The following is a 26106-nucleotide window of genomic DNA, read 5'->3' on the forward strand; positions in this document are numbered from 1 at the left end:
TTACCTCAGGTTACCCATAGCCCTCTGTTTTTCTAAGCTCCATGTACCTATCCAAGAGTCTCTTAAAAAAACCTATTGTATCCGCCTCCACCACCATCACCGGCAGCCCATTCCACGCACTCACCACTTTCTATGTAAAAAACCTACCCCTGACATCTCCTCTGTACCTACTTCCAAGCACCTTAAAACTGTGCCTTCTCATGTTAGCCATTTCAGCCCTGGGAAAAAGCTTCTGACTATCCACACCATCAATGCCTCTATCATCTTATACACCTCTATCAGGTCACCTCTCATCCTTCGTCACTCCAAGGAGAAAAGGCCAAGTTCACTCAACCTATTCTCATAAGGCATGCTCCCCAATCCAGGCAACATCTTTGTAAATCTCCTCTGCATCCTTTCTATAGTTTCCACATCCTTCCTGTAGTGAGGTGACCAGAAATGACCACAGTACTTCAAATGGGGTCTGATCAGGGTCTTATATAGCTGTAACATTACCTCTCAGCTCTTGAACTCAATCCTACAGTTGAAGAAGGCCAATGCAACGTATGCCTTCTTAACCACACAGTCAACCTGAGCAGCAGCTTTGAGTATCCTATGGACACAGACCCCAAGATCCCTCTGATTCTCCACACTGCCAAAAGTCTTGTCATTAACACTATATTCTGCCATCATTTTTGATCTACCAAAATGTACCAACTCACACTTATCTGGGTTGAACTCCCCATCTGCCACTTCTCAGCCCAGCTTTGCATACAATTGATGTCCCAATGTAACCTCTGCCAGCCCTCCACACTATCAACAACACCCCCAACCTTTGTGTCATCTAATAGAACAGGTATTGGAAGGAGGCGGCTCAAAGACTATCCCCATTGATGGAGGGGCCCTGCATGTAAATGCTAAAGACAAAAGCATTTAGTTCAAGACTCTTTCAAAAAACTTTCTGCAGCATATGCTGGGAATCATTGAGCATATAATTCATTTCAAAATTAGACAGCATATAACAAATTAAGGAGAATGGTGTTAAGTCACCTTCAAAACCACACTTACTTATGTGCAAGAACCTTTATGGTACTCCCATTTCTCCAATTAAAATAATATAACTTCCATTATTCTTATACCATAACACAAGAGACTCTGAAGATGCTGGAAATCCCTAGCAACATACACTATATGCTGGAGGATTTCAGAAAGTCATGCAACAACTATGGAAGGGCATAAGCAGTTGATATTTCAGGCTGAGACCCTTCAACAAAACAGATACCATTATAAACAAGGGAAAATTCTGCAAATACTGGAAATCCAAGCAACACACACAAAATGCTGGAGGAACTCAACAGGCTGGACAGCATCTATGGAAAAAAGTACAGTCGACATTTTAGTCCAAGACCCTTCACAGGATGCACTTGATTTATAAAGAAACAGGGAAAAAAGAGCCAATATATTACAGATTAAATATTAGCAGAATATTAACACTATCAATGTAGATTGGGAACAAGCGGGATCTCCCAGTGACCACACATTTTAATCCCACTTCCCATTCCGATATGTCCATCCATGGCCTCCTCCACTGTTGTGATGAGGCCACACGCAGGTTGGAGGAACAACACCTTATATTCCGTTTGAGTAACCTCCAACCTGATGGCATGAACATCAATTTCTCAAACTTATGGTAATGCCCTCCTGAGCCCCTTCACCATTTCCCATCCCCTTTTCTCTCTCTCACCTATCTCCTTGCTCGCCCATTGCCTCCCTCTGGTGCTCCTTCCCCCTTTTTCTTTCTTCTGTGGCATTCTGTCTCTTTCACCAATCAACTTCCCAGCTCCTTACTTCATCCCTCCCTGTCCAGGTTTCACCTATCACCTGGAGTTTCTCTCTCATCTCCCCCCCCCCCCCCACCTTTTAAATCTACTCCTTATCTTTTTTTTTCTCCAGTACTGCCAAAGGGTTTTGGCCCGAAATGGCGACTGTACTTTTTTTTCAAGGATGCAGCCTGACCTGCTCAGTTCCTCCAGCACTTTGTGTGTGTTGCTCAGAATATTATACATTGTCCAATGTTCACTGGACTAAAATATAAATGACTATGTCTCCATTAGTGTATAATAATCCTCTTTAATGTTGAATTACATTCTCAACACTTACCAGGCCTATAAGTATTGGAAGAAAGAAAGAAATAATGAGGTGTAATCAAAGTGGAAGAGGACTTTAAACAAAGAGAATGAGATATGGAGGTTGGGATGAGACAGAAGGATTAAAAGCTTAAATATAAAGATGAAAATTGTATCCAAGACATCTTCAAGGAGAGGTGCCTCAGAAAGGCAACTTCCATTTCTTAGGACTCCCATCACCCAAGACTTGCTCTCTTCTCACTGTTACCATCAGGAAGGAGTTACTGGAGTCTGAAGGCACACACTCAGCGATTCAGGAACAGCTTCTTCCTCTCTGCCATCCAATTCCTGAATCAACATTGAACCCATGAACACTACCTCACTTTTTTTTTGTATATTATTTGTTTCTGCACTACTTTAAAGTTAACTATTTAATATACATATATACTTACTGCAACTGACTTTTTTCTATTTTATTATGTGTTGCATTGTACTGCTGCAGTTGAGTTAACAAATTTCACAACACATGCCAGTGATATTGAACCTGATTCTGGGAAATGTAAAATCAAACTACTGTATTGGGAGACCATAAAACAATGCAAATTATGTTAAAAGCAACCAAAACTTCTGCAAGATGAAACACAAACAAAATTTCAACAGAGGTTTCTAAAATACCAGGACTTGCCCTCTTATTACTACCATCAGCTAGGAGGTGCAGGAGCCTGAAGACACACAATGTTTCAGGAACAGCTTCTCTTCTCCCCCTCTGCCATAAGATTTCCAGACACTCGTGTACACCAGCTTATTATTTTGCTTTCTCTTTGCACTACTTGAATTTCTTATTGTATTTTATAGTACTTTTTATGTATTGCACTGTACTACTGCTGCAGAACCAATTTCACTACATATATCAATGATAATAAACCCGACTCAAGAGTAAGGAAAATGGGAAGCTTAACAAGAGCGCAAATACTGCCATTAATGAGGGGATTGACAGGAGAAAAAGGAGCAACAAGAAAGCTCAGCTCATCGTTAAGTAAGGTAACATCTGCAGCGAAAGTGGCTAAGGACCAGTCTTTAGGACGACAGCTGAAAAAGGGTCTTCCCAATCACATTTCTCCATATATATCCAAAATTGTTCCCCAATCTTCCGGTGCAATTCCTTACATTTTCACTGTTTTAGATCAGACATTACTGAGTAGTTGGAAATAAACATAGAAGAAAGAAATGTTAATAACTATTTGAACGCTTATTGCTGCGTAATTTAGATCCTGAAGACGTAGATATAAAACAGCCTCCGAATTTTAATATACTTAGAATACTGAAAGATGTAATCAGTATTCGCAGGAATTTAAAGACCAGCATTAAAAAAATACACTTCGAAGTCGATCCAGCCACAAACCACTTGTGATGTTGCAGCTACTCCAAAAGTAATCAACTTGGCTAAATCGCATTTCCCTGTAGAAACGAAAGAAAGGAACTGAGGACAAGTCAAAAAACTTACTTGAAGATAAGGTTAGTTAATGCTTCGTTGCACTAATAATATTAAACTTTACGAACCATGTACATCCGAACATTGCCGGTGTACTCACTTTCGTCCTGCCATTAATATTATAGCTGCCCAGTTTCCCGTTGCAATGCCGGATCAGATCGTCCATGTTATTCATTAGGATCCCGATCTGCATACAGCCCGGCTCCTTGCCATCTATCCAGGTGATCTGGTCACCGCGAATATCCTTGGAGGAGTCTCCTTTCTGGTTGACCACCTGGCCATCAGTGAAACGGCCGCTATGGTGCAATTCCCGCACCTCCCGCAGCACACAGTCGCCTGTCTCCTCGCCCAGGAAGTTGTCCACCACGCAGATGCCATGCTTGTTCATGCAGGGCACGATATAGTCCTGGACCAGAATCTGAGAGCTGCCGCTTAGTCCACGTGGCCCCCTGTGACTCCGACTATTGATACCAGGTCCGGTTAGCAGGTGGCCCACTGTCCCCGGGGAGTCTTGGCTCCTCTCCGACTGCTGCCCGTTGACGGGATCCGGTGTGATGCGCGGCCGCGGCAGCTGGTAGTTGTTATTCACCGTGGCGTTACGCGTGCCCTCGCCAGCCGCTCTTCCCTGGCGGCTCGCCGCCTCCTTGCAAACCTGTTTGTGTTTCTTCCAGTCCTGCTTCTGATGTTCTTTACTGCAATAGAAGGATCTTTTGCAGCGCCCGCACAGTAGCAGCTTCTCCATTTTGCCGCACAGTCCGCAGCTCTGGTCCTGGTCGGCGGCCGGCGGCCGAGTTTCGGGCGTCAGACTATTTTCGCTGGCCATATCGGGGAGGGGAAGGAGGGAGGGAGAAAGGAGGGAACGGAGGGGGGGGAGGGAAAGGAGGGTAGCCTCGACCAGGGTGGATCGGGGTGGGAAAGGGGCGAGAGAGAGGGAAGGAGGGGGAAGGGAAGAGAAGGGACCCTTCTTGACAGCGATATGCTCGGCTCAGCCTTCACTCCCACGCGGGCTCGTGCACACGCGCGTGCACGCTGACCGGCTCTCGGGCCAGCGAATCACGGTCCGCCGTGCCGTGCCGTGCCCGCCGCTCGGGCTCCGGCTCCGGCTCCGGCTCCGGCAATCCTTGCCCCGGCCGTTCGCCGTGAATGTCGTTCAAATTCTAACCGCCATTGCCCCGCGCGAATATGCGTGGCGCTAAGCTTGGGGCGGCGGGCTGAACGGACAACCCGTTTACTTTCGCCGCCCTCTCTCAGCGTGTGAAGTGGCCGCTAACTGCCTCCATCGCGGAGTGTTTTTTTCGGGTGACCTGACTCAATGGACAGAAGCAGGAGGATATGGTGCGTTTTCTTCTTTATCTCGGGTGCCTCCCCTCAGATAGCTGGCGGGCGGAGCTAGACTTCCAGTAACTCGTGTAACCACAGTAAACACCTCCTGCTTGGGTAAACGCTGTGAACGTACCGTTCCTGGGGATCAACTTACATTGTACGAGTATGTGTAACAAATTCCCCGACGGGGTTGTTCATCACGCCTCTCCTATTCTTAAACTACCTTTCTCCAGCGGGTTTAGTTTCTTCTCGCCCCCTATATAAATGCAAGGTTTTAATTTGTTCCTGCTTTATTTCATTATTTTTGCTATTTAATCGCGAGAGGCAAAATACTGCGGGTGCTGGAAGTCTGAAATAAAAACTGTTGGAAATGCTCGCACATCGGGAGAATCCTGAGAAAGAGGAACTGTTTCGGCCCGATTAACTTTCATCTTATCCTTTAAGGTCATGGGCAAGAAATTTAACACTTACTGCACAAATCGCAGTATGAGTTTTCCAGCATTTCCTGTGTTTGTCGCAATTTAAGTGTTCCTGCCCTTTGCCCTTTGTATAGGACCTTGGGGAGAGCACACCTGGAGAATATATACAATTTTGATCTCCTTGCAATAATACGCTTCCTATAGGGGGAACTGGTTTCTGGGATGAAGGGATTGAGAAATTAAGACCTTGGTGAAATAAGAGATGACAACATTGAAGGATACCAAGTGTGTTTAGTGGGCTAAACGTGAATATGCGTGAACAATGTTTTCTTTCGCTGAGGAATGTGGAACCAAGGGCCATAGCTTCGAAATGAAAAGTAGGCCAGGTAGAGCTGAGTTGAGGAGAAAGTTAGTCATAGTGATGATTCTTTGAAATTATTTTGCTTAACGGACTGTTGGAAGCTCATTAGCTAGGACAGATATTCATTTTTTTCAACCATAGAACCCCCCCCCCCCACCCCCCGTCCAATGGGCCCTGTAACTAGCAAGTTTCAACCTTTCTGTCCAGCCTCTCTTCACCTTTATTCCATTGATCTGAATTTCAAAGTTGTAAGGCAATTGGCATTTTTATACTAATAAACAATCATCAAACCTATTTCCTTTTGGACAAATATCTATTTGTAGCTTGCAACACAACTGCAGCCTCACAGCAGCATACAACTAATGTTAAACCTTACACATTATTGCTCTTACATACTGAAACCGTTCTAAGTTATTAACCAATAACTATTTGTGATGCTGCTTACAAGTTGTTTTCACACAATATTGAGTGGAGGATGGTTTTGTACTTACCTTTTTGTGTGGTACTCTTTAAGTTTAAACAATACTTAACAATTTAAATTTCTGTCAGTACGTTCTATGTAATATTTTGAAAGCTATTTTTATATTCTATAATTATAAACTATGAAAATACGTATGCTGTTGATCCTATGCGGAGGTGTTGTACTTTTATTTAAGTTACAGTAGTTGCAAAAGTTTACAGTGTCATGATAGGAACTGCTCAGTTCCCTTTGAGCGCATGATGACTTTTCAAGTTCAATTTATTGTCATTCAACCACACACATGTACACAGCTAAATGAAATATCACACCTCTTTTGCCTCTTATACTACAGTAGCATAATGATAAAAGAAAAATAATTGTATACCGTGACCTACATCAGTATTCAAGTTTCTTTTAATTCATTACTATTGTTTTTCCAACATTTCTGGGAGTTTTCAAAGCATACAGCATTCTTGGCATCAGCTTTCATGGTGATCCCATCAACCACATTCTGTATTAATTGGTATTTTGATGAATTATAATTTCACTTATCAGATCTAAGAAGCCATTATGTAAAGCCCTAGCTATCAAATAAATAAAATCTTCAATTCTTGGTAGTTAATTTTCTTATTAAAGTATAAGTTAAAATGAAGTTGGTTCATTTTATTATGCCAATATGTTGAATATATGCAAGATATGTTGGTATCTAAACAGATTGTCATAAATTGTTAATCAATTATAATAATTTTTTAAATCTTATTTATGACCTGTGGCTTCCTATTTTCCTGATTTTAAAAACAACAAACTCGTATTAGCATTGCATTCTTTTGATACTTAAGTATTCAGAACCAGAATTCAAGTATTTTTTAAGTGTCATCTTGTCAACCAGTGGTTACAAGTTACAGTCGTCTGCAGTCACCTTGTAGTTGTGAGAATCCCTTGTTCTGTGATTACAACTTTCTAGAAAATTTAATACTAAATTGTTGGAATTTCTCAGAATTTAACTTTAATACCACATCCTTTTCCTGATCCTTCTTTGAAAACAAAGTGGTTAGTTTAATAACTGACAGACAGGTTTGTGAACAAATTTCCTGATACATGACGGTTCATAAACCTGATTTGACTGACCTCTATAAAGCCTCCAGAGCTTCTTTCTCTTGGTACTATGCCAAATTATAACCCAGCAGATGGGCTGACTTACATTTTGTTACTCAAAAAAAGCTTTTTAAAAATTGAAAGGAAACACAGCTGAGATAACTCATGTACATTCATAGTTTTACCCATGCATATGACGTGGTGGCGTATGATGCATGCCATTCATGTACTTCTTACATATAACTCACAATGCATTATGTAAACAAAGGATATTTAAACAATGTATTTACAATAATACTCAAATATTACTGAAATATTACATACACAACACACCTCTCTGCTTAGCTATAAACTTCAACTCAATATAGAATGCATCTCAACTTATATATAAAATATTATATAGTACAGCTACTATATAGACATCCGCAGCACATTAACTTTTAAATTGTCCATTTCAGGGCTAAAGATTTGATTGTTGTGGAGGATTTATAACTTTTGTGGGATAGCGTCTTTCCTGACAAGGGGGATCACTCTGCTTGGCAGGAGAGAATTGTGGGGGTGAACTAATCTTAGGATCTGGAGCTGCCTCTGTAATGGTAGAAGGAGTTGACTCTCGGAATGCAGGAAATGGTTTTGACAGCAATGGACACCTTTCTTCTGGATGTGTTGGCATCCTGGACAGTGCTTGGCAAGCTTCACTGGACAATATGGGTCATAATATGTAAATACAGTGTCTGATGTTATAATTTCCTCTACCCCTTGTGATTTCTTCCCGATCTGTAGTAATGAGTTCAGGGGGTGGAGCACAGTATGCAAGTTTGGCAGGAACCTGTTGTAGTAATTGACAAATCCTCAGAAGGACCACAACTGTGACTTGCCTTTTGGCCCTGGAGCATCTAGCGCTGCTTGAATTTTCTCAGCACACTTGTGAATCCTTGTGTGTCAATAGTGTGACCACAGTAAGTGATGCTTGGTTTAAAGAATATGCACTTGTTGTGTTCTGCTCTGAGCCCAAAATTTTCTAATCTTTTTAACACAGTCGTGAGATTTTGGAGATGTTTTTTACCAATAACAATAGTGTCATCCAGGTAACACTGAGCCTGGTCCATAGCAGGTGCAGATACTATTCTAAAGGTAAGCACATTATGGTGATAAAGCCCTTTGTGAGTGTTTATGGTGAGAAACACTTTGGGCTCTTCTTCCATCTGTATGTTGGCCTCAGTTAAGTTCACTTTACTGAAGGAATTTCCTCCAGAAGGGTTTGCAAAGATATCCTATATCCTGGGTAGAAGGTATTGACCTACTTATAGTACTGGGTTGACGGTGACCTTAAACTCACCACAGATCCTGAAAAACTGATTCTTCTTGGCTTCTGGGACAACTAGCATTGCCCATAGGCTCCACTTAACATTGAAAATAGTTTCTTCAGCCTCCATGCAATCTAGCTTTCTGGTTACTTTATCACAGATGGTATAAGGAACCAAATAGGCTTTGCAAAACTTAGAGTGTGGCATTATCATATAGCCCTATTTTACCCTTGATATGTTTAAGTTTTCCAGTGCTATCCTTGAACAGTGCAACAACACCATCCTATACCTTACTTAATTTACTTTCAGTTGACTCGAGCAGAGGATGTGGCATGCAAATAGTGGATAGATCTCCAATCACATAATAATTATCGCAGCCACTCATGTCCCACAATGCTAGCCCTCAAGATTCAATGGGTATTTCATTGTTAGAAATGTCATTCCCACAAAGGCTATATTTTCTCCTAAATAAGTTCTTAATTGGATATCTGCAGTCTTCAGTTCAGTATCTTTGAAATGCCATTCAAGCTCATTTTGTGGAATGACTTAAACAGCCAAGCCAGTGGTCAATTCCATTTTAATTAATTTGTTTTTTGTCTATTAGACCATAAGATGTAGGAGCAGAATTAGGCCATTCAGGCCCTCCAGTCTGTTCTACCATTCCAGCATGGCTGATCCTGGATCCCACTCAACCCTATACACCTGCCTTCTCGCCATAACCTTTGATGCCCTGACCAATCAGGAAGCTATCAATTTTTGCTTTAAATATACCCACAGTCTTGGCCTCTACAGTTGTCTGTGGCAGAGCATTCCACAGATTCACTACTCTCTGGCTAAAAAATTCTTCCTGACCTCTGTTCTAAAAGGTCGCCCCTCAATTTTGAGGCTGCGCCCTCTGGTTCTGGACAGCCCACCATAGGAAACATCCTCTCCACATCCACCTTATTTAGTCCTTTCAACATTCGGTATGTTTCAATGAGATCCCTTCTCATTCTTCTGTATTCCAGTGAGTACAAGCCCAAAGCTGCCAAATGCTTCAAATATGTTAACCCCTTCATTCCCAGAATCGTCCTCGTGAGCCGCCTCTGGATTCTCTTCAGTGACAACCTTTCTGGAATATATGGAACAATGAAATCTACAGCACTTTACAGGCCCTTCGGCCCTCAATGTTGTGCCGACCATGTAACCTACTCTAGAACCATTGTTATATGGTTATATAGAAACTGCCTAGAATTTCCCTAGCACATCGCCGTCTATTTTTCTAAGGTCCAGGTACCTATGTAAGAGTTTCTTAAAATACCCTATTGTATCCGCCTCTACCATCTTCTCTGGCAGTGCATTCCATGCACCCACCACTCTGTGTAAGAAAAAAAAACTTATCCCGACATCCCTTCTGTACCTATACCCCTGACATCCCTTCTGTACCTACTTCCAAGCACCTTAAAACTATGCCCCCTCATTTAACCATTTCAGCCCTGGGAAAAAGCCTCTGGCTATTCACACAATCAATACCTCTCATCATCTTATACACCTCTATCAGGTCACCTCTCATCCTCCGTCATTCCAAGGAGAAAAGGCTAAGTTCAGTCAACTATTCTTGCTGACCAAGGTCTTATATAGCTGTAACATTACCTCACGGCTTTTGAACTCAACCCCACGGTTGCAGTGCCAACACACCATATGCCTTTTTAACATGCCTTGCATGTACATTAGGCTCTGTAATGAGCCAACCTACAGCCAGGAAGTGATGACCCCCTCCTGTTAAACTGTTTGAGGTAACTTATTTCTTATTCTTTCTTATTTCTCTTCTAATATCTGTGCACTTGTAATGCTACTGTGACACTTTAATTTCCTTTGGGATCAATTATCTATCTATTAGAAATATGTCAATTGTGGGATGTTAAAATTCAACCAATTTTATATTTATTTCCTATTCAAAACATTCTGCTAAATGTTAAAATAAAAAAGGGGTTAGTTTGCTTTCAACATTTCATATATTGGTTGCAAGAACTCAATTAGCAATGTAAAAATAACCATTTTGTGCATGAATACACAATTTTTAAATGACAAAAGGCTCATTTCTTAAGTTATATTCAACCAAAAAGTTCAATCAAAATGTCCTTTTATGAACATTGGCTCAGAACAAATAATTAAAATAAGCCACAGACCTGGAATCAATGCCACTTAGAGAAAGATTTCAAATCTTCTACATGTATAATCAAATTTCTAAAATATCTAGGTCTAATTTTTAACAATGCCCTGGGTCTAATATTCAGATGATCCCTTGTCCCGAACCTCATTCAAGGGAAATACTTGCATAGAAGCATGATAGAATGTTGGTGGCCACTCTACCCATGAATTCATGGCCAGAACTTCGCAGAGCATTCTAGTCAAACCCATGTCTCCAAGTCTTTTCTCATCACTAAGCAATTTTTGAAGCCAAAAATACTTGCTTCATGAAAAGGCAAAAAGCTGCAGATGCTGGAAATCTGAAATAAAAAAGCAGAAAATGCTGAAAACATCCAGTAGGTCTAGAAAGAGAAATAGAGGTAATATTTCAGGAAAAGCAAGCTTCAGTTAGAAATATTCATTGTTTCCCTTTCCACAGGATCTGGCTGAGCTGCCGAGCACTTTTTATGAATATTTATCAGAAACTAGTCCTCGACTCCTCTACTAAATGCAACAGCTTGTCTCCATTGATTCTAAATCAGTTATGATTTTGTACACCTCCATTGAATCGCTTGCCTTCTCAACTCCCTTGGACCTCCAGAGATGAGTCCTATAACTTAAAAGCTGTATGACCACCATGCTGCACTACAACGATTGGAACAGGAGCCTTATACAGACTGGACTGGGTAAAGGATTAAAAGAACATTATTCAGCCTATTGAATATATGTAACAATTTTAAAAAACTCTTGGTAACTTAGCTTTGGTTTATTATTGTCACATGTATCAAGATGCAGTGAAAGCTTGTGCTGCATGCTATTCATACAGATCAGGTTATTACATGGCACATTGAGGTAGAAGAGGAAAAACAGTAACAATGCAGAATAAAGTGTAACAACTGCAGAGAAAGCTGCAATGAAGTGCAAGATCGTAATGAGACTTTACTAGTACTTAATAATTAAAAAATCCTTTCGAAAACATTCCAGCCTGTTTGGACAGGCGCATAAATGGTAAAGGATACTGATATGGGGCCCAAAACTGTTGAGAATACTCCCAAGTGCGGCCTGACCAGTGTCTTATAAAACCTCAGCATTATATCTTTGTTTTTATACTCTATTGTCCTTGAAATGAATGCCAACAATGCATTTGCCTTTATTACCATAGACTCAACCTGTAAATTAACTTACTGGGAGTCTTCCATGAGGTCTCCTCAGTCCCTTTATACCTCTGAAGTTTGAATTTTCTCCCCATTTAGATAATAGTCTGCAATATTGTTCCTTTGACCAAAATGCATTATCATACATTTCCCAAAACTGTCTTCCATTTGCCACTTTTTTGTCCATTCTTCCAATCCTTCTGCAATCGCATTGCTTTCACAGAACTACCTATCCCTGCATATCATAGAACATAGAAATCTACAGCACGTTACAGGCCCTTTGGCCCACAATGTTGTGCCAACCATGTAACCTACTCTAGAAACTGCCTAGAATTTCCCTGGCGCATAGCCCTCTATTTTCTAAGCTCAATATACCAATCTGAGTGGCTCTTAAAAAGACCCTATTATATCTGCTTCCACTGCTGCCGCCGGCAGTGCATTCCATGCACCCACCACTCTTTGTGTGGAAAAACTTACCCCTGACATCCCCTTGGTACCTATTTCCAAGCACCTTAAAACTATGCCCCCTCATGTTAGCCATTTCAGCCTGGGGGAAAAAGCCTCTGGCTATTCACATGATCAATCCACAAACTTTGCCACAAAGCCATCAATTCTATTACCTAAATCATTGACAACCAATATGAAAAATATAGCGATCCCAATACTAACCATTGAGGAATACCATTAGTCACTGGCAGCCACCCAGAAAAAGCCCCCTTTATTCCCACTTGTTGTCTCCTGTCTGTCAGCCATTCCTTGATCCATGCCAGTATTTTTCCTGCAATGCCATGGGATTTTATCTTGTTAAGCAGCCTCATGTGTGGCACCTTATCAAATGCCTTCTGAAAATCCAAGTAAATGACACCCCCTGCCTCTCCTTTGTCCACCTCTTTCTTACTTCCTTGAAGAACTCTTTAACAGATTTGTCAGGCAAGACTTCCCTTTACAAAAACCGTGCTGATTTTGACTTATTTTATCATTATTGTCCAAGTATCCCGAAACCTCATTCTTAATGATGGACTCCAACATATTCCCAACCACTGAGGTTAAACTAACAGGCGGATAATTTCCATTCCTTTGCCTTCCTCCCCTCTTAAAGAATGGAGTGATATTTGTAATTTTACAGTCCTTCAGGACCATGCCAGAATCAAGTGACTTTTGAAAGATCATGACCAATGCATCTGCTATCACTAAAGAAGTCTCTTTCAAAACTCTAGGATGTAGTCCATCTGGTCCAGGTAACTTATCCACTTTAAGACCTTTCAGTTTGCTTAGCATTTTTTCCTTTGCAATGGCACTCACTCCTGCTCGCTGACACTCACAGACCTCTGGTACACTGCTCGTGTCTTCCACAATGAAGACTGATGCAAAGTACTTATTAAGTTCATCCGCCATTTCATTGTCTCCCATTACTACCATAACAGCATCATTTTCGGGTGGTCCAATATCAACTCTCACCTCCCTTTTATTCTTTATATTATTGAAAAAAGCTTTTCATATCCTGTTTTATATTATTGGCTAGTTTGCCCTCACTTATCTTTTCCCTTCTTATGGCTTTTTTAGTTGCCTTTTGTTGGATTTTAAAAGTTTCCTAATCATCCAACTTGCCACTCACTTTTGCTACCTTATATGCCCCTTCTTTGGCTCTTATGCAGTCCTTAACTTCCATTGTCAGCCACGGTTGTTTACCCTTTCCATTTGAGAACTACTACTTCTGTGAACTATTCACAGAAACTTCAGCCACCTCTGCTCTCTTTTAAATCCACCTGAGTAAGCTCCTCTCTCATGTCTCTATAATTCCCTGTATTCTAATGCAATATTGATACAACTGACTTGTGCTTCTCCATGTCAAATGGCAGTATGAATTCAATCATATTATGATCGCTCAATCCCTTCCATTTTGAAGTCCCCTATTACAAGTGTGACAATATCCTTATTACATACCCTTTTCAGCGCGCATGCGCTCTCTCTCTCTCTCTCACACACACACACACACACACACACACACACAGCTACTACATATGCTAGATATGATTTCCATAATGATCTTTTTTTTACCCTTGCAGTTCTTAACTTCACCCACAAAGATTCAACATTCTCTGACCCTGTGTCACCTCTTTATAAAGAAGTAATTCCATCTCTTACCAACAGAGCTTCACCACCGCCTATGCCTTCTTGTCTGTCCTTTCAATACAAAGTATATCCTTTGATATTAAGCTCCCAACTTTGACCTTCTTTCAACCACGACTCATTGATTCCCACAATGTCATACAGACGAATCTTTAATTGTTTCACACAAGTCCATCCACCTTATTTCGAAAACAATGTGCATTTAAATACAGCACCTTCAGTCCTGCGTTCTTCATCCTTTTGAATTTTGCCTCTGTGGTACATTTTAACTCTTGTCATTGTCTGCATTTGTACCCGATAATTGGCTTATCCTGCCTTACCTTACTGGTAAACCTACTGGCTCATCCTCAGCTCTGTCATATTTGTTCCCACCATCCTCCCATGTTAGCTTAAACCACTTCCAACAACTCTAGCAAACCTGCCCACAAGGACGTTGGTTTCCCTTGGATTCAAGTGCAACCTGTTGCTTTTGTACAGGTCACACCTACCCCAGAGGAGGCCCCAATTATCCAGAAGTCTAAATCCCTGCCCCCTTCTCCAATCCTTCAGCCATACATTTACCTGCCACCTCATTCTATTCCTATCCTCACTATCACATGGCACATGTAACAATCCCGAGATTTTTGCTCTGGAAATCCTGTTTCTCAACTTCCTTCCTAACTCCCTGTATTCTGTTTTCAGGATCTCCTCGCTTTTCTGATCATGTCGTTGGTAACAATATATACCATGACTTCTGGCTACTCACCCTCCCGTTTCAGGATATTGTGGACACATTCAGAAACATCGCGGACCCTGCCACTTGGGAGGCAGACTAGTACTGTATCTGTGTTTCCTTTTTGCATCCACAGAATCACTTCTGTCTCCCTAATTATAAAGTCCCTGTTACTGCTGCAAACCTCTTCAGTTCTCTACCCTTAAGAGCCACAAGGCCAGACAAAGTTGCTTCCCCCGGTAGGTCATTTCCTACCCACCAGCAGTACTCAAAATGGAGTACTTCTTGTTGAACGGGATACCCATAGGGGTGCTTTCCACTATCCGATGTTTTCCCTTCCCTCTCTTGACAGTCACCCATTTATTTGTCTCCTGTGGCCCCACTGTGACTACCTCCCTATAGCTCCCGTCTACCACTTCCTCACTTTCCCTAATAAGCCGAAGGTCATTGAGCTGCGGCTCCAGTCCATAACACAGTCTTTAAGGAGCTGCATCTCAAAGCACCTGGTGCCAATGTGCCCTTCAGGGAAGCTGGAAGTCTCCTGGAAATCCCACATCTGGCACCCAGAATAGAACATTGGCCCTGCAGACGTACCACCTATTCCTTTAAGAGTTAAATGAGAAATAAGCTTACCTACTTACCTCTCCTCTGCCTTTCTCGCTGAAGCCTGTTGGGCCAAGTCTTTCCACTCTGACTCAGATCACTCCAACGATGGCCGCTCCTCTAGACAGTACCTCTCTTTTCTAGAGCCTGGGGTTTTCGAGCTCCGCTCTGGATCTCCACGGGAACACTTCTACTACATCTACGCCACTGACCAATCAAAGACTTATGCTGAAAACTGGTTGCTTTTTTGAGCTCCGCTCTGAACCTGTGTGGAAATGCTTCTACTATTGTTAGTTTTCACATTATAAATCTCAAGGCTACACAGTCCCATGTCATTCTCATCATTATCAGACTTTTCATCAATAGCATGCAGTTTAGTACTCTTTTTGAAACTGCAAGTTGACTTTTTATCTTTCCTGTGCAGACCATTTATTTTTGTCTGGCCAACAGGCTTTTTGTATATGCTCTACTTTGTGGCATTATCTGTAAGTTCCACTTTTTAAACCTACATTGGTCTGGTATATGCGGGCCCCTGCCAGAACAGTAACACAATTTGTTCAACAGGCCGGTTTCTGTTTAGACATTATAAGTTTGTTCTTAGAAATTTTCTTTCCTGGCTGCAATTCAAGTGTCTCTGTCTGTTGTTTCCATTGATATAGCTATTTCAACTGTTCTTTTCAATGTAAGCTGTGCTTCAGTTAGGAGCCGCCTTTAAGATTCCACAAACTAAACGATTTCTCAGTGTATCGTTGTGCCTATCACTGAATTAAGAATGCTTAGTTAATCTCTTCACCTCAGCCACATATGCTGAAATAGACTCCCCTTTCTTTTGATTCTGCTTATGAAACCTAATGAATTCTGCAATCAACAATGGCTTCAGTTATAAATGTTCCTGCAATACTTTCATGATATCAGCTGGTTTTCTTGGAGCTGTTGAACTTCTATGTAAACTGTATACCTTTAAATCCAATGCACTCAGCAAAACTGGCACTTACTTCTCATCAGCTATTTCATTTGCTTCAAAGAACAGCTCAATTTGCTCAGTATACACATTCCAGTTATCTCTCGTGCAATCAAACATGTCTATTTTTCTGATGTAGCCTATATTTCTCTTTTTTATATTTCTATATTTCTCTTTTTTTATTATATAAGATTATTTATCACCCAGTTTTCACTGTTTATGAACCAGTGAATTTGTCCAATTCTGCCTTTAAAAAAAAATTTGAACGTCTCACTACACTTCATCAGATAGGTAGTAATCTCGAGTTTCTTTAAAACTTCCTTATTGCCACTGTTATATTTAGTAACTCCAAAATATAAGAACATAAAAATGATTTGAAAAGAAACACAGAGCTAGGACAACTTGTATCCATTCATGGTTTAGCATTAAATGAGACACGCATGTACAATGTGGCGTAATAACATGTGCCATTCATATACTTCTTACATATAACCCGTAAACAACAAATAATGCTTATCAAACAATATATTTACAATATTATTGAAATATTAAAGACACAACCCTGACCTCGCAGTTTTAACTTTAATGGAAGAAGGTCATTAGCTAAACTGGCAATTTAAGGAAATGTGGTTAGTTTAAATTTGAAAATATACTATATTAAAGAAATTAGTATTAATATAAATGATAAAGAGGAAACTTGTGCAACACACAAAAAGTGCTGGAGGAATTCAGCAGACTAGGCAGAATCTATGAAGAAAGGTACAGTCGATGTTTTGGGCTGAGAATCTTCACCCAGGACTGGAGAAAAAAAAGTGAGAAGTCAGAATAAGGTGGGGGAAGGGGAGGAAGAGACACAAAGTAATAGGTTACACTGGGAAGTTGGTGGTGGGGGTGTGAAGTAAAGAGCTAGGAAGTTGATAGGTATAAGAGATACAGGGCTAGAGAAGGGAGAATCTAATTGGAGAGGACCAAAGGCCAGGGAAGGAAGAAGAGGGTGAGGAGCACCAGAGGGAGGTGATGGACAGGTAAGGAGATAAGGTGAGAATGGAAAAATGGGAATAAGGAATGTTGCGGGGGCATTACCGGAAGAAATAGAAATCGAGAAATTGATGTTCATGCCATCAAGTTGGAGGCTACCATTAGGAATATAAGGTGTTGCTCCTCCAATCTGAGTGTGGTCTCATTGCTGCAGTAGAGTAGGCCATGGACTGGCATGTTGGAATGGTAATTAAAATAGGTGGCCACTGGGTGATCTGTCTTTTCCTGGTGAATGGAGAGTAGATGCTCGGCAAAGCTGTCTGCCAATCTATGTCAGGTCTCAGTGATATACAGGAGGCCACACAGGGAGCACCAGCTATAATAGGTGATCCCAACGGACTCTCAGTTGAAGTGTCACTTCAGCTAGAAGGACTGTTTGGGGCCCTGAGTGGTAGTGAGGGAAGAGGTGTAGGGGCAGGTGTAGCACTTGTTCCACTTGCAAGATTAAGTGCCAGGAGGGAGATCAGTAGAGAGGGTTGAATGGACAAGGGAGTCATATAGGGAGCAATCTCTGTGGAAGGCAGAAAGAGGGTGGGGGGGAGGGAGAGATGTGTTTGGTGGTGGGATCCTGTTGGAGATGGCGGAAGTTACGGAGGATTATGTGCTGGACATGGAGGCTGTTGGGGTGGTAGGTGAGGACAAGAGGAACCCTATCCCTTGTGGGGTGGTGGGAGAATGGGTCATCACTTCACCTGTGAGTCTGTTGGGGTCATCTACTGTGGTTTCTTTTTTTTTGTATACCTTTTTAACTATTTCCATGAATTTGGCTAAATTGGATATCCACTTAGTCGGGCCAATATGTATTGGAGCTGGTGTCTCAGTTAACTGGAATCCACTGTACATGCTTGTAGTTTTGTGGTGAACTACTTATACCTGTCTGGACACGCCCCCCCCCCCCCCCCCCCCGCTGACTGCTCCTGTGGCTCCTCCCATGGACCCCGGTATAAAGGCGATTGGAGACACCGCCCCAGCCTCAGTCTCCAGGATGCAGTGTGGTGGTCAGTTGCTGCTTGTTCTTTCTTCCAGCGAATCAAAGCCTATATCTTGCCTCACATCTCAGAGAGTTATTGGTGGTGCATCAAGTTTGTTATAGACAACTTCCAAATTTTAAGAATTATTATAGAGCAAATCAACTTAGATTTATTGCATCTTTTTTTGAGAAAGATAGACCGGCGTGGATTAGAATAGAACTAGATAAAACAGGAGAAAATACACCAGAAGATTTTATATATAAATGGGAATCTAAATGGATACGGGAAAAGAAAGAATCTCCTATATTAAAACATTTGATTGACTTATGGAATAAGATAAATGTTGATGATGAGACAAAGAAATCTTTATTAGCAAAGAGATCTTTAATTCAAAATAGACTTATTCCTTTTACAATGGATAATCAACTTTTATATAATTGGTTTCAAAAAGGGATTAGATATATGGGAGATTGTTTTGAAGGAGATTTGTTTTAATGTCATTTGATCAATTAAAGAATAAATATAAAGTATCAAACAACACTTTTTTGTTACTTCTAAGTAAGGGCTTATTTAAGAGAAAAATTAGGTCAAACAATGTTATTGCCGAAATCTAATGAAATAGAAACTTTAATTCAAAAAGGAAAAACTAAAAAATTTATTTCTTGTATGTATAGCTTGATTCAAAAACAGGCAATTAAACAAGGAATCCATAAGTCAAGACAAAAATGGGAAAGTGACTTGAATATTAAAATTGAAGAAACAAATTGGTCAAGACTATGTCTTGATAGTATGACAAATACAATAAATGTCCGGTTAAGATTAGTGCAATATAATTTTTTACATCAATTATATATTACACCACAAAAAATAAATAAATTAAATCCAAATTTATCTGATCAGTGTTTACTTTTTTACATTCTACTTGGTCTTGTTCTAAAATTCAACCTTTTTGGACAAATTTAAGAGTTTTATTGGAACAAATTATTGGAACACAAATTCCACATAATCCAATATTATTTTTATAAGGCGATATTGAAGGGATAAAATTGAAATCCAAATTGAATAAATATCAGAAAGAATTCATAAAAATTGCACTGGTTGTAGCTAAAAAGGCTATTGCAGTTACTTGGAAATCGGATTCATACTTAAGTATAGATCGTTGGAAGAATGAAATTTCCAGCTGTATTCCACTTGAAAAAATTACTTATAATTTAAGAGATAAATATGAAACATTTTTGAAAATTTGGCACCCTTATTTACAAAAGACAGGATTAAATATATAGGTGCTCTGAAGATAAAATAATTGGTTATTTGGGGAAAGAAATAAATATATATACTAAAGTTATTACAAACTCCGTGGAGCTTGTGGGGATCTTCCGATATCCAGGCACTCTTTCTTTCTTTCTTTTTTTTTCTTTTTCTTTTTTTTCTATAGGGATGTTAAGGGGGAGGGGTTAAGGGGAGGGGGAAGTGTATATATTTTTTTCTTTCTGTAATCATTTGAAAACTCAATAAAAAAAGTTTGTTATAGAATTCTTTGTGAAGTTACAATATAACCAATTTTGAAAGATTTTTATTGATATACACAGATGCTGTAGAAGTTCTTTAACATTTTATACATAAAAATTTTAAATGACATTATTGATACATGTACAGCTGAGGCATTTGGTATTTGTTTTATTATTGTCACGTACCGAAATACATTGAAAGTCCTTTGTTTACATGTTATTTGGACAGATCATTTCATACATTGAGGTATCAGAATCAAGCTTATCATCACTGACATAGGTTGTGAAATTTGTTGTTTTACAACAAATTTACAACAAATTTTACAACAAATTTAACAACAAATTTAACAACCTATGTCAGTGATAGTTTTAGTAGTAGAAAAGGAAAACAATAACTCAATACAGAATATATAGCTAGAGAAAAAGTTCAATGCAGGTAGATGGAAGTGACCAACAAGGTTGACTAAGCAATCAAGCGTTCACCTTCATTGAATAGGAGATTCGTTCAAGAGTCTAATTGCAGTAGTATAGAAGCTATCCATGAACATTTGACCAGGAACCATTATGATTAGATTCACGGATCAGCTTACTGGCAGAAGGACCACGCAAGGCATACCATTTGTTGTTAGTATTTGCTGAAGTTCAGACAGCAGGTGGGAGGTCTTCACAAATTGCAAATGCGCCTAAAACATCACAAAAGCTTGCTTATGCACATTCAAGAAAGAGTGACACATGTTCTTTCTGATTTAGTTCTTGGACTTGCATCTTGTGGAGCAATATCATAGACTTTGAACAGCTACATTTCTAATCATATTTGATTTGCTTTTTGCCATAATTTTATTTTATAACACCATGTAAGGAGGGTGATAAATCCAACCTTAGCAGCATTTCTCACAAATTTCGAACATAAAAAATGCTAAAAGAAGCTAACAACTGTTACCATCTGAAACCCTTCTTATCTATTTACCCACCTGCTTCCACCATCTTTTGAGAAAGATTCATATCATCATCTGATTTCATCTCACCTATCCTAAATGGGTGACTACTTTTTTTAAAAGTAGTTTTAAAACACTTTCCTAAAGTTCCTTGGGATACTTTACTGCATTATAGATGTTATGTTTTATAACTTCAAAACATTAAGCTATAGTAATTCAAAAGAAGCCATGGGAGCCCAAAATGTGAATCTAACGTAATGTTTTGAAGGCATGCACATATCACGTGGTAATGGGATGTATATAATTCACGCATTTATATATATGTAATTAATTATTGAACAAATAGGAATGCTTACTCAACTAATATATAAATGTTACTCAGATATAACTGAAATATTAAGTACACAACATTCTTGCATGCTTAGCTATAAACTCCCTCAATAGATAATGCATCTCAACTATATACACCCTATACTATAGAATACAACTACTATATACAGATGTCTACAACATAAGCCCATTCAGGACTAAAGATTTAATCACTGTGAAGGATTTCATACACTTGTGGGATATCGTCTTTTCTGACAAGGGAAATCACTGCTTGGCAGAGGAGACTTGTGGCTGTGAAAACAACCTCAGGTTCTAGGGCCTCCACAGCGGTGGTTGTAGGAGGTGGCTCTGACACTACAAAAAGTGGTTCTGACAGCTCCGGATGCCTTTCTTCTTCCTTTTCCTTCTACTAGGTCATGCATCTTGATCTCGGACAGGTGCACTTAGTTCACTGAAATATTCTCTTATTAATGATTTCATGATTTCCTCATCCACTACATCATCTGATATATAGAAATCCTCTATTTTAATTTCTCTATTGACTTGTTTCTTTTTGCCCTTCCATTCATCCTGCTGGGCTCTGATCTTTGCATCTACTTTTACAAGCAGCTTTTTTGTCTCCCACTTGAAGTTCATGGAATAACCTTAATGCTTGTAGAGTAGATTCTGGTTCTTTATACTCACAAAAGCCAAATTCTTGCAACTTTCCTGATGCTCTTTGAACTCTCTTCCAGCCTAAAACTAAGCCATATTTCGTAAATAATGAAATTATTACTCTGGAGGTGGAGTGGAGTAATGATGGCGCTAAACAGCAACTCCTTTGCTTGCATCTTCAGAAACAGTTCTATTTCCATGTTTAATAACTTTATTTTTCCCTTTCAGTGTTCTTTTGAAGACCCTACCTGGAGTCCACGCTGAATTCGGTTCTTTGCAGGAATAGGACCCGCCTGCTCTTGGGGTTTCACACCGGCCGTTGTTCGGCACGCCAAGGACTCGGCATAAGAGTCTGGCTCGGATTTAAAAGCCTAGAATCATGGGGCTCTGGAGACAGGCAGATTGAGGGTTGGTGTCATGGCAGCAGGCCCGTGTCGTTGGGGGAGTCAAAATATCTATGGCTGCGTGCCTGGAGACCTGGGATCTTTGAGATCTTCAGGCACAGAGCTTGAAAAAAGCGACGTAATGGACTTTTAACATCGTAAACCAGCGAGCTGCTTGTTACGTCTCCCTGCTCACTGGGAAAATGGAGACATCTCCTTTTCCCTTATTAGAGAGGGAGAGAGAGAGAGAGACTGTGGTATGTAGTATACCAGGTGAAACACAAAGTCTTTGGGGATAGTGCAAGTCTGTGTCTTTGCTATTGCTTTGCTCATGCTTCAGTGCCTGGTGGCGGGTGCTAATGCATTTTTTTGCCAGTGGGGGCGAGGGGGGGATTGTTGCTTACGCGTGGGATGGGGGGAACTGGGGGAGGGACTATGGGGTTCTAACATTCAGCTGTTGTTCATTCTTTGGGGGCACTCCTCTATTTTTCGTGGATGGTTGTGAAGAAAAAGCATTTCAGGATGTATGTTGTATACATTTCTCTGACATTAAATTAGACTTTTGAACCTTTGAAATAATCACCTGATCAACATATCATAAGCTTTCTCAGACATGTTGCCTGCAAAAACTGTTGTAGTCAGACCACTGCTTTTGTTACTTTTACAATTCCTCTGAGCAGTGTGGCCTTTCCTTGGTCCAATATGCTTTCCAACCAGAGGCACAGAGTTTGGCACCAACATCCATTTATCCTCTGTTGGGTAATGGTTCATGGTATACAGCATACAGACAGTTGTAGCATCATCCAATACCTTTCTTAATTTGCTTTCAGACTCTATTGCAGGGGATGCGGCATGCAAAATGTTGGATGGATTTCCAAACAAGTTGTAATTGTCTCCGCCACTCATGTCCCCACAATGCATGTCCTCCTGATTTTTACCACATATAATCTCAATGTGGCTTGTTGGTTGTTGTATTTCATTGTCACCAATATCATTCCCACAGGAGTATGCTTTTCTCCACTGTAAGTTCTTAGTTGGAGAGTTAGGCCTGGGCATTTTCAGTTCAGAAGCTGCAATTTTGTTCATGCTCGCTTTAATTCCTGACTGCAACTCAATTCAATTTAAGTTTAATTGTCATTCAACCATACATGAATACCCATGAATACAGCCAAATGAAACAGTGTTACTCCGGGGTCAAAGTGCTAAACACAGTACCAACAGTCACACACAACACACACACAAGATAGCAAACACAAATGATATCACAATCACACAATAAAAGAGTCCAAAACTCATGCCATCAATCTACAGTTGATCACAATAGAGATAGAGTTTGTCACCTACCGAGCCAACACTGGTGATGGTGGGGACAGCACCGACTCCAACTTGGATGGCACACAACACTGCCCCTGGTGAAGTGCAACGGCTCTGATGCCTCTCTCAGACAACACCGTGGCTTGAGGCCTAGTCCTCACATATACAAGATAGCAAGCACATATAGAATATCAGTAAAATACAACCATGCAAAATATATATGTGTATAGTCCAGACCCTGCAGTCCATTGAAATCTTCAGTGAACCACATTAGAGCTCATCCTTTGCCAAGCGAACAATAGGGGGCAGCACCCACTCTAGCCTAGACACCATGCCACACTGCTCCCAGTGGAGTGCAATGGATCCATTGCATCTTTCAGGTGACACCACAGCTTGTGGCCTAGTCCTCACATATACAAGATAACAAGCACATATAGAACATCAGTAAAATACAGCCAGACAAAGTATATACGTGTATAGTCCAGACCCTTCAGTCCATTGAAATCTTCAGTCAAGCACAATAGAGCTTGTATTCTGAGTGAACACTGGGGTGGGGGGGGGGAGGAGGCAGCATCAACTCCAGTACAGATTACACACTATGCTGCCCCGTGTGGAGCGCATCAGCTCAGGTGCTTCTCTCTTGACAGCTGTAAACAGACAACCCACCGGCTTGAGGCCCTACCTCCACTGAGTGGAACTAAAGTCCGCAGACGACCACAACAGAGCTTGTCTTCATCCAAGTGAATACTGCAATTGCGTCTCTTGGTTCCACTGAAACAGCATTTTCAACTGCTCTTTTAAATGTAAGCCATGCTAGGAGTAATTTTTAAATGCTTCCTTGTAAGATTCCACAAACTAAATGATCTCTCAGTGCACCAAAATGACAATGTTCAGACAACCTCCTCAATTCAGCCACATATACTGAAATGGACTCCCCTTCTTTTTGATTCCATTTCTGAAACATAAAGTATCCTGCAATCAATAATGACTTTGGTTCTATATGTTCTTGCATCAGTAGTAAAGTTGTTGGAAAGTATTCTAAGGGGCTAGATAGATAGGGGGCTACTACACAGGACCAAAAGAAACTGCAAAGGGTTGTAAATTTAGTCAGCTCCATCTTGGCTACTAGCCTACAAAGTACCCAGGACATCTTCAAGGAGTGAGGTCTCAGAAAGGCAGTGTCCATTATTAAGGAAGTTGAGCACCCAGGGCATCCCCTTTTCTCATGGTTACCATCAGGTAGGAGTTACAGAAGCCTGAAGGCACACACTCAGCAATTATAGAACAGCTTCTTTCCCTCTGCCATCTGATTCCTAAGTGGACATTGAACCCTTGGATACTGCCTCACTTTTTAAATATATATTATGTTTTTTGCACAATTTTTAATCTATTCAATATACATATATATAACTATATAACAATTACAACACAGAAACAGGCCAACTCGGCCCTTCTAGTCCGTGCCGAATGCTTAGTCTCACCTAGTCCCACCGACCTGCACTCAGCCCATAACCCTCCCTTCCTTTCCTGTCCATATACCTATCCAATTTTACTTTAAATTACAATATCAAACCTGCCTCTACCACTTCTACTGGAAGCTCGTTCCACACAGCTACCACTCTGAGTAAAGAAGTTCCCCCTCGTGTTATCCCTAAATTTTTGCCCCTTAACTCTCAACTCATGTCCTCTTGTTTGAATCTCCCCTATTCTCAATGGAAAAAGCCTATCCACATCAACTCTATCTATCCCCCTCATAATTTTAAACACCTCTATCAAGTCCCCCCTCAACCTTCTACGCTCCAAAGAATAAAGACATAACTTGTTCAATCTTTCCCTGTAACTTAGGTGCTGAAACCCAGGTAACATTCTAGTAAATCTTTTCTGTACTCTCTCTATTTTGTTGACATCTTTCCTATAATACACTAACCTCCCTCAAGGTCCTAGGGAATATCCTGTCAGGAGCCGGAGACTTATCCACTTTTATATTCTTTAAAAACGCCAGTACTTCCTCTTCTTTAATCATCATAGTTTCCATAACTACCCTACTTGTTTCCCTTACTTTACACAATTCAATATCCTTCTCCTTAGTGAATACCGAAGAAAAGAAATTGTTCAAAATCTCCCCCATCTCTTTTGGCTCCGCACATAGCTGTCTACTCTGATTCTCTAAGGGAACAATTTTATCCCTCACTATCCTTTTGCTATTAGTATAACTGTAGAAACCCTTTGTATTTATTTTCACCTTACTTGCCAAAGCAACCTCATATCTTCTTGACGAAGGGTCTCGGCCCGAAACGTCGACAGCACTTCTCCCTATAGATGCTGCCTGGCCTGCTGTGTTCTACCAGCATTTTGTGTGTGTTGTTTGAATTTCCAGCATCTGCAGATTTCCTTGTGTTTGCTCATATCTTCTTTTAGCTTTTCTAATTTCTTTCTTAAGATACTTTTTACATTCTTTATATTCCTCGAGCACCTAATTTACTCCATGCTGCCTATATTTATTGTGGATATCTCTCTTTTTCCGAACCAAGTTTCCAATATCCCTTGAAAACCATGGCTCTCTCAAACTTTTAACCTTTCAACCTAACAGGAACATAAAGATTCTGTACCCTCAAAATTTCACCTTTAAATGACCTCCATTTCTCTATTACATCCTTCCCATAAAACAAATTGTCCCAATCC

The 26106-nt window shown here is 40.4% G+C and overlaps 2 protein-coding genes across 7 annotated transcripts in view; one reads left to right on the plus strand and one right to left on the minus strand.

Moving 5' to 3' along the window:
• egln1a (egl-9 family hypoxia-inducible factor 1a) overlaps positions 1-4432 on the minus strand; it is a 91008-nt gene extending 86576 nt beyond the window's left edge. For both annotated transcript variants that reach the window (XM_073056665.1, XM_073056666.1), the window contains exon 1: positions 3698-4432. In XM_073056665.1, the coding sequence (XP_072912766.1) occupies positions 3698-4420 (723 nt within the window). In that variant the 5' untranslated portion in view covers positions 4421-4432. The remainder of the gene's footprint in view (positions 1-3697) is intronic.
• A 237-nt stretch (positions 4433-4669) lies between these two features.
• tsnax (translin-associated factor X) overlaps positions 4670-26106 on the plus strand; it is a 133274-nt gene continuing 111837 nt past the window's right edge. For 3 of the 5 annotated variants that reach the window (XR_012100275.1, XM_073056673.1, XM_073056667.1), the window contains exon 1: positions 4862-4932. Coding sequence is in view for 3 of the 5 variants with exons in the window: in XM_073056673.1 (XP_072912774.1) it covers positions 4910-4932 (23 nt within the window). In the remaining 2 variants the exon portion in view is untranslated. Of the gene's footprint in view, positions 4933-26106 lie in introns of all 5 variants that reach the window. The other 2 variants (XM_073056669.1, XM_073056670.1) reach the window with 2 other exon arrangements.

This window comes from Hemitrygon akajei, chromosome 9, assembly GCF_048418815.1.
Source record: "Hemitrygon akajei chromosome 9, sHemAka1.3, whole genome shotgun sequence".
Classification (NCBI taxonomy): domain Eukaryota; kingdom Metazoa; phylum Chordata; class Chondrichthyes; order Myliobatiformes; family Dasyatidae; genus Hemitrygon; species Hemitrygon akajei.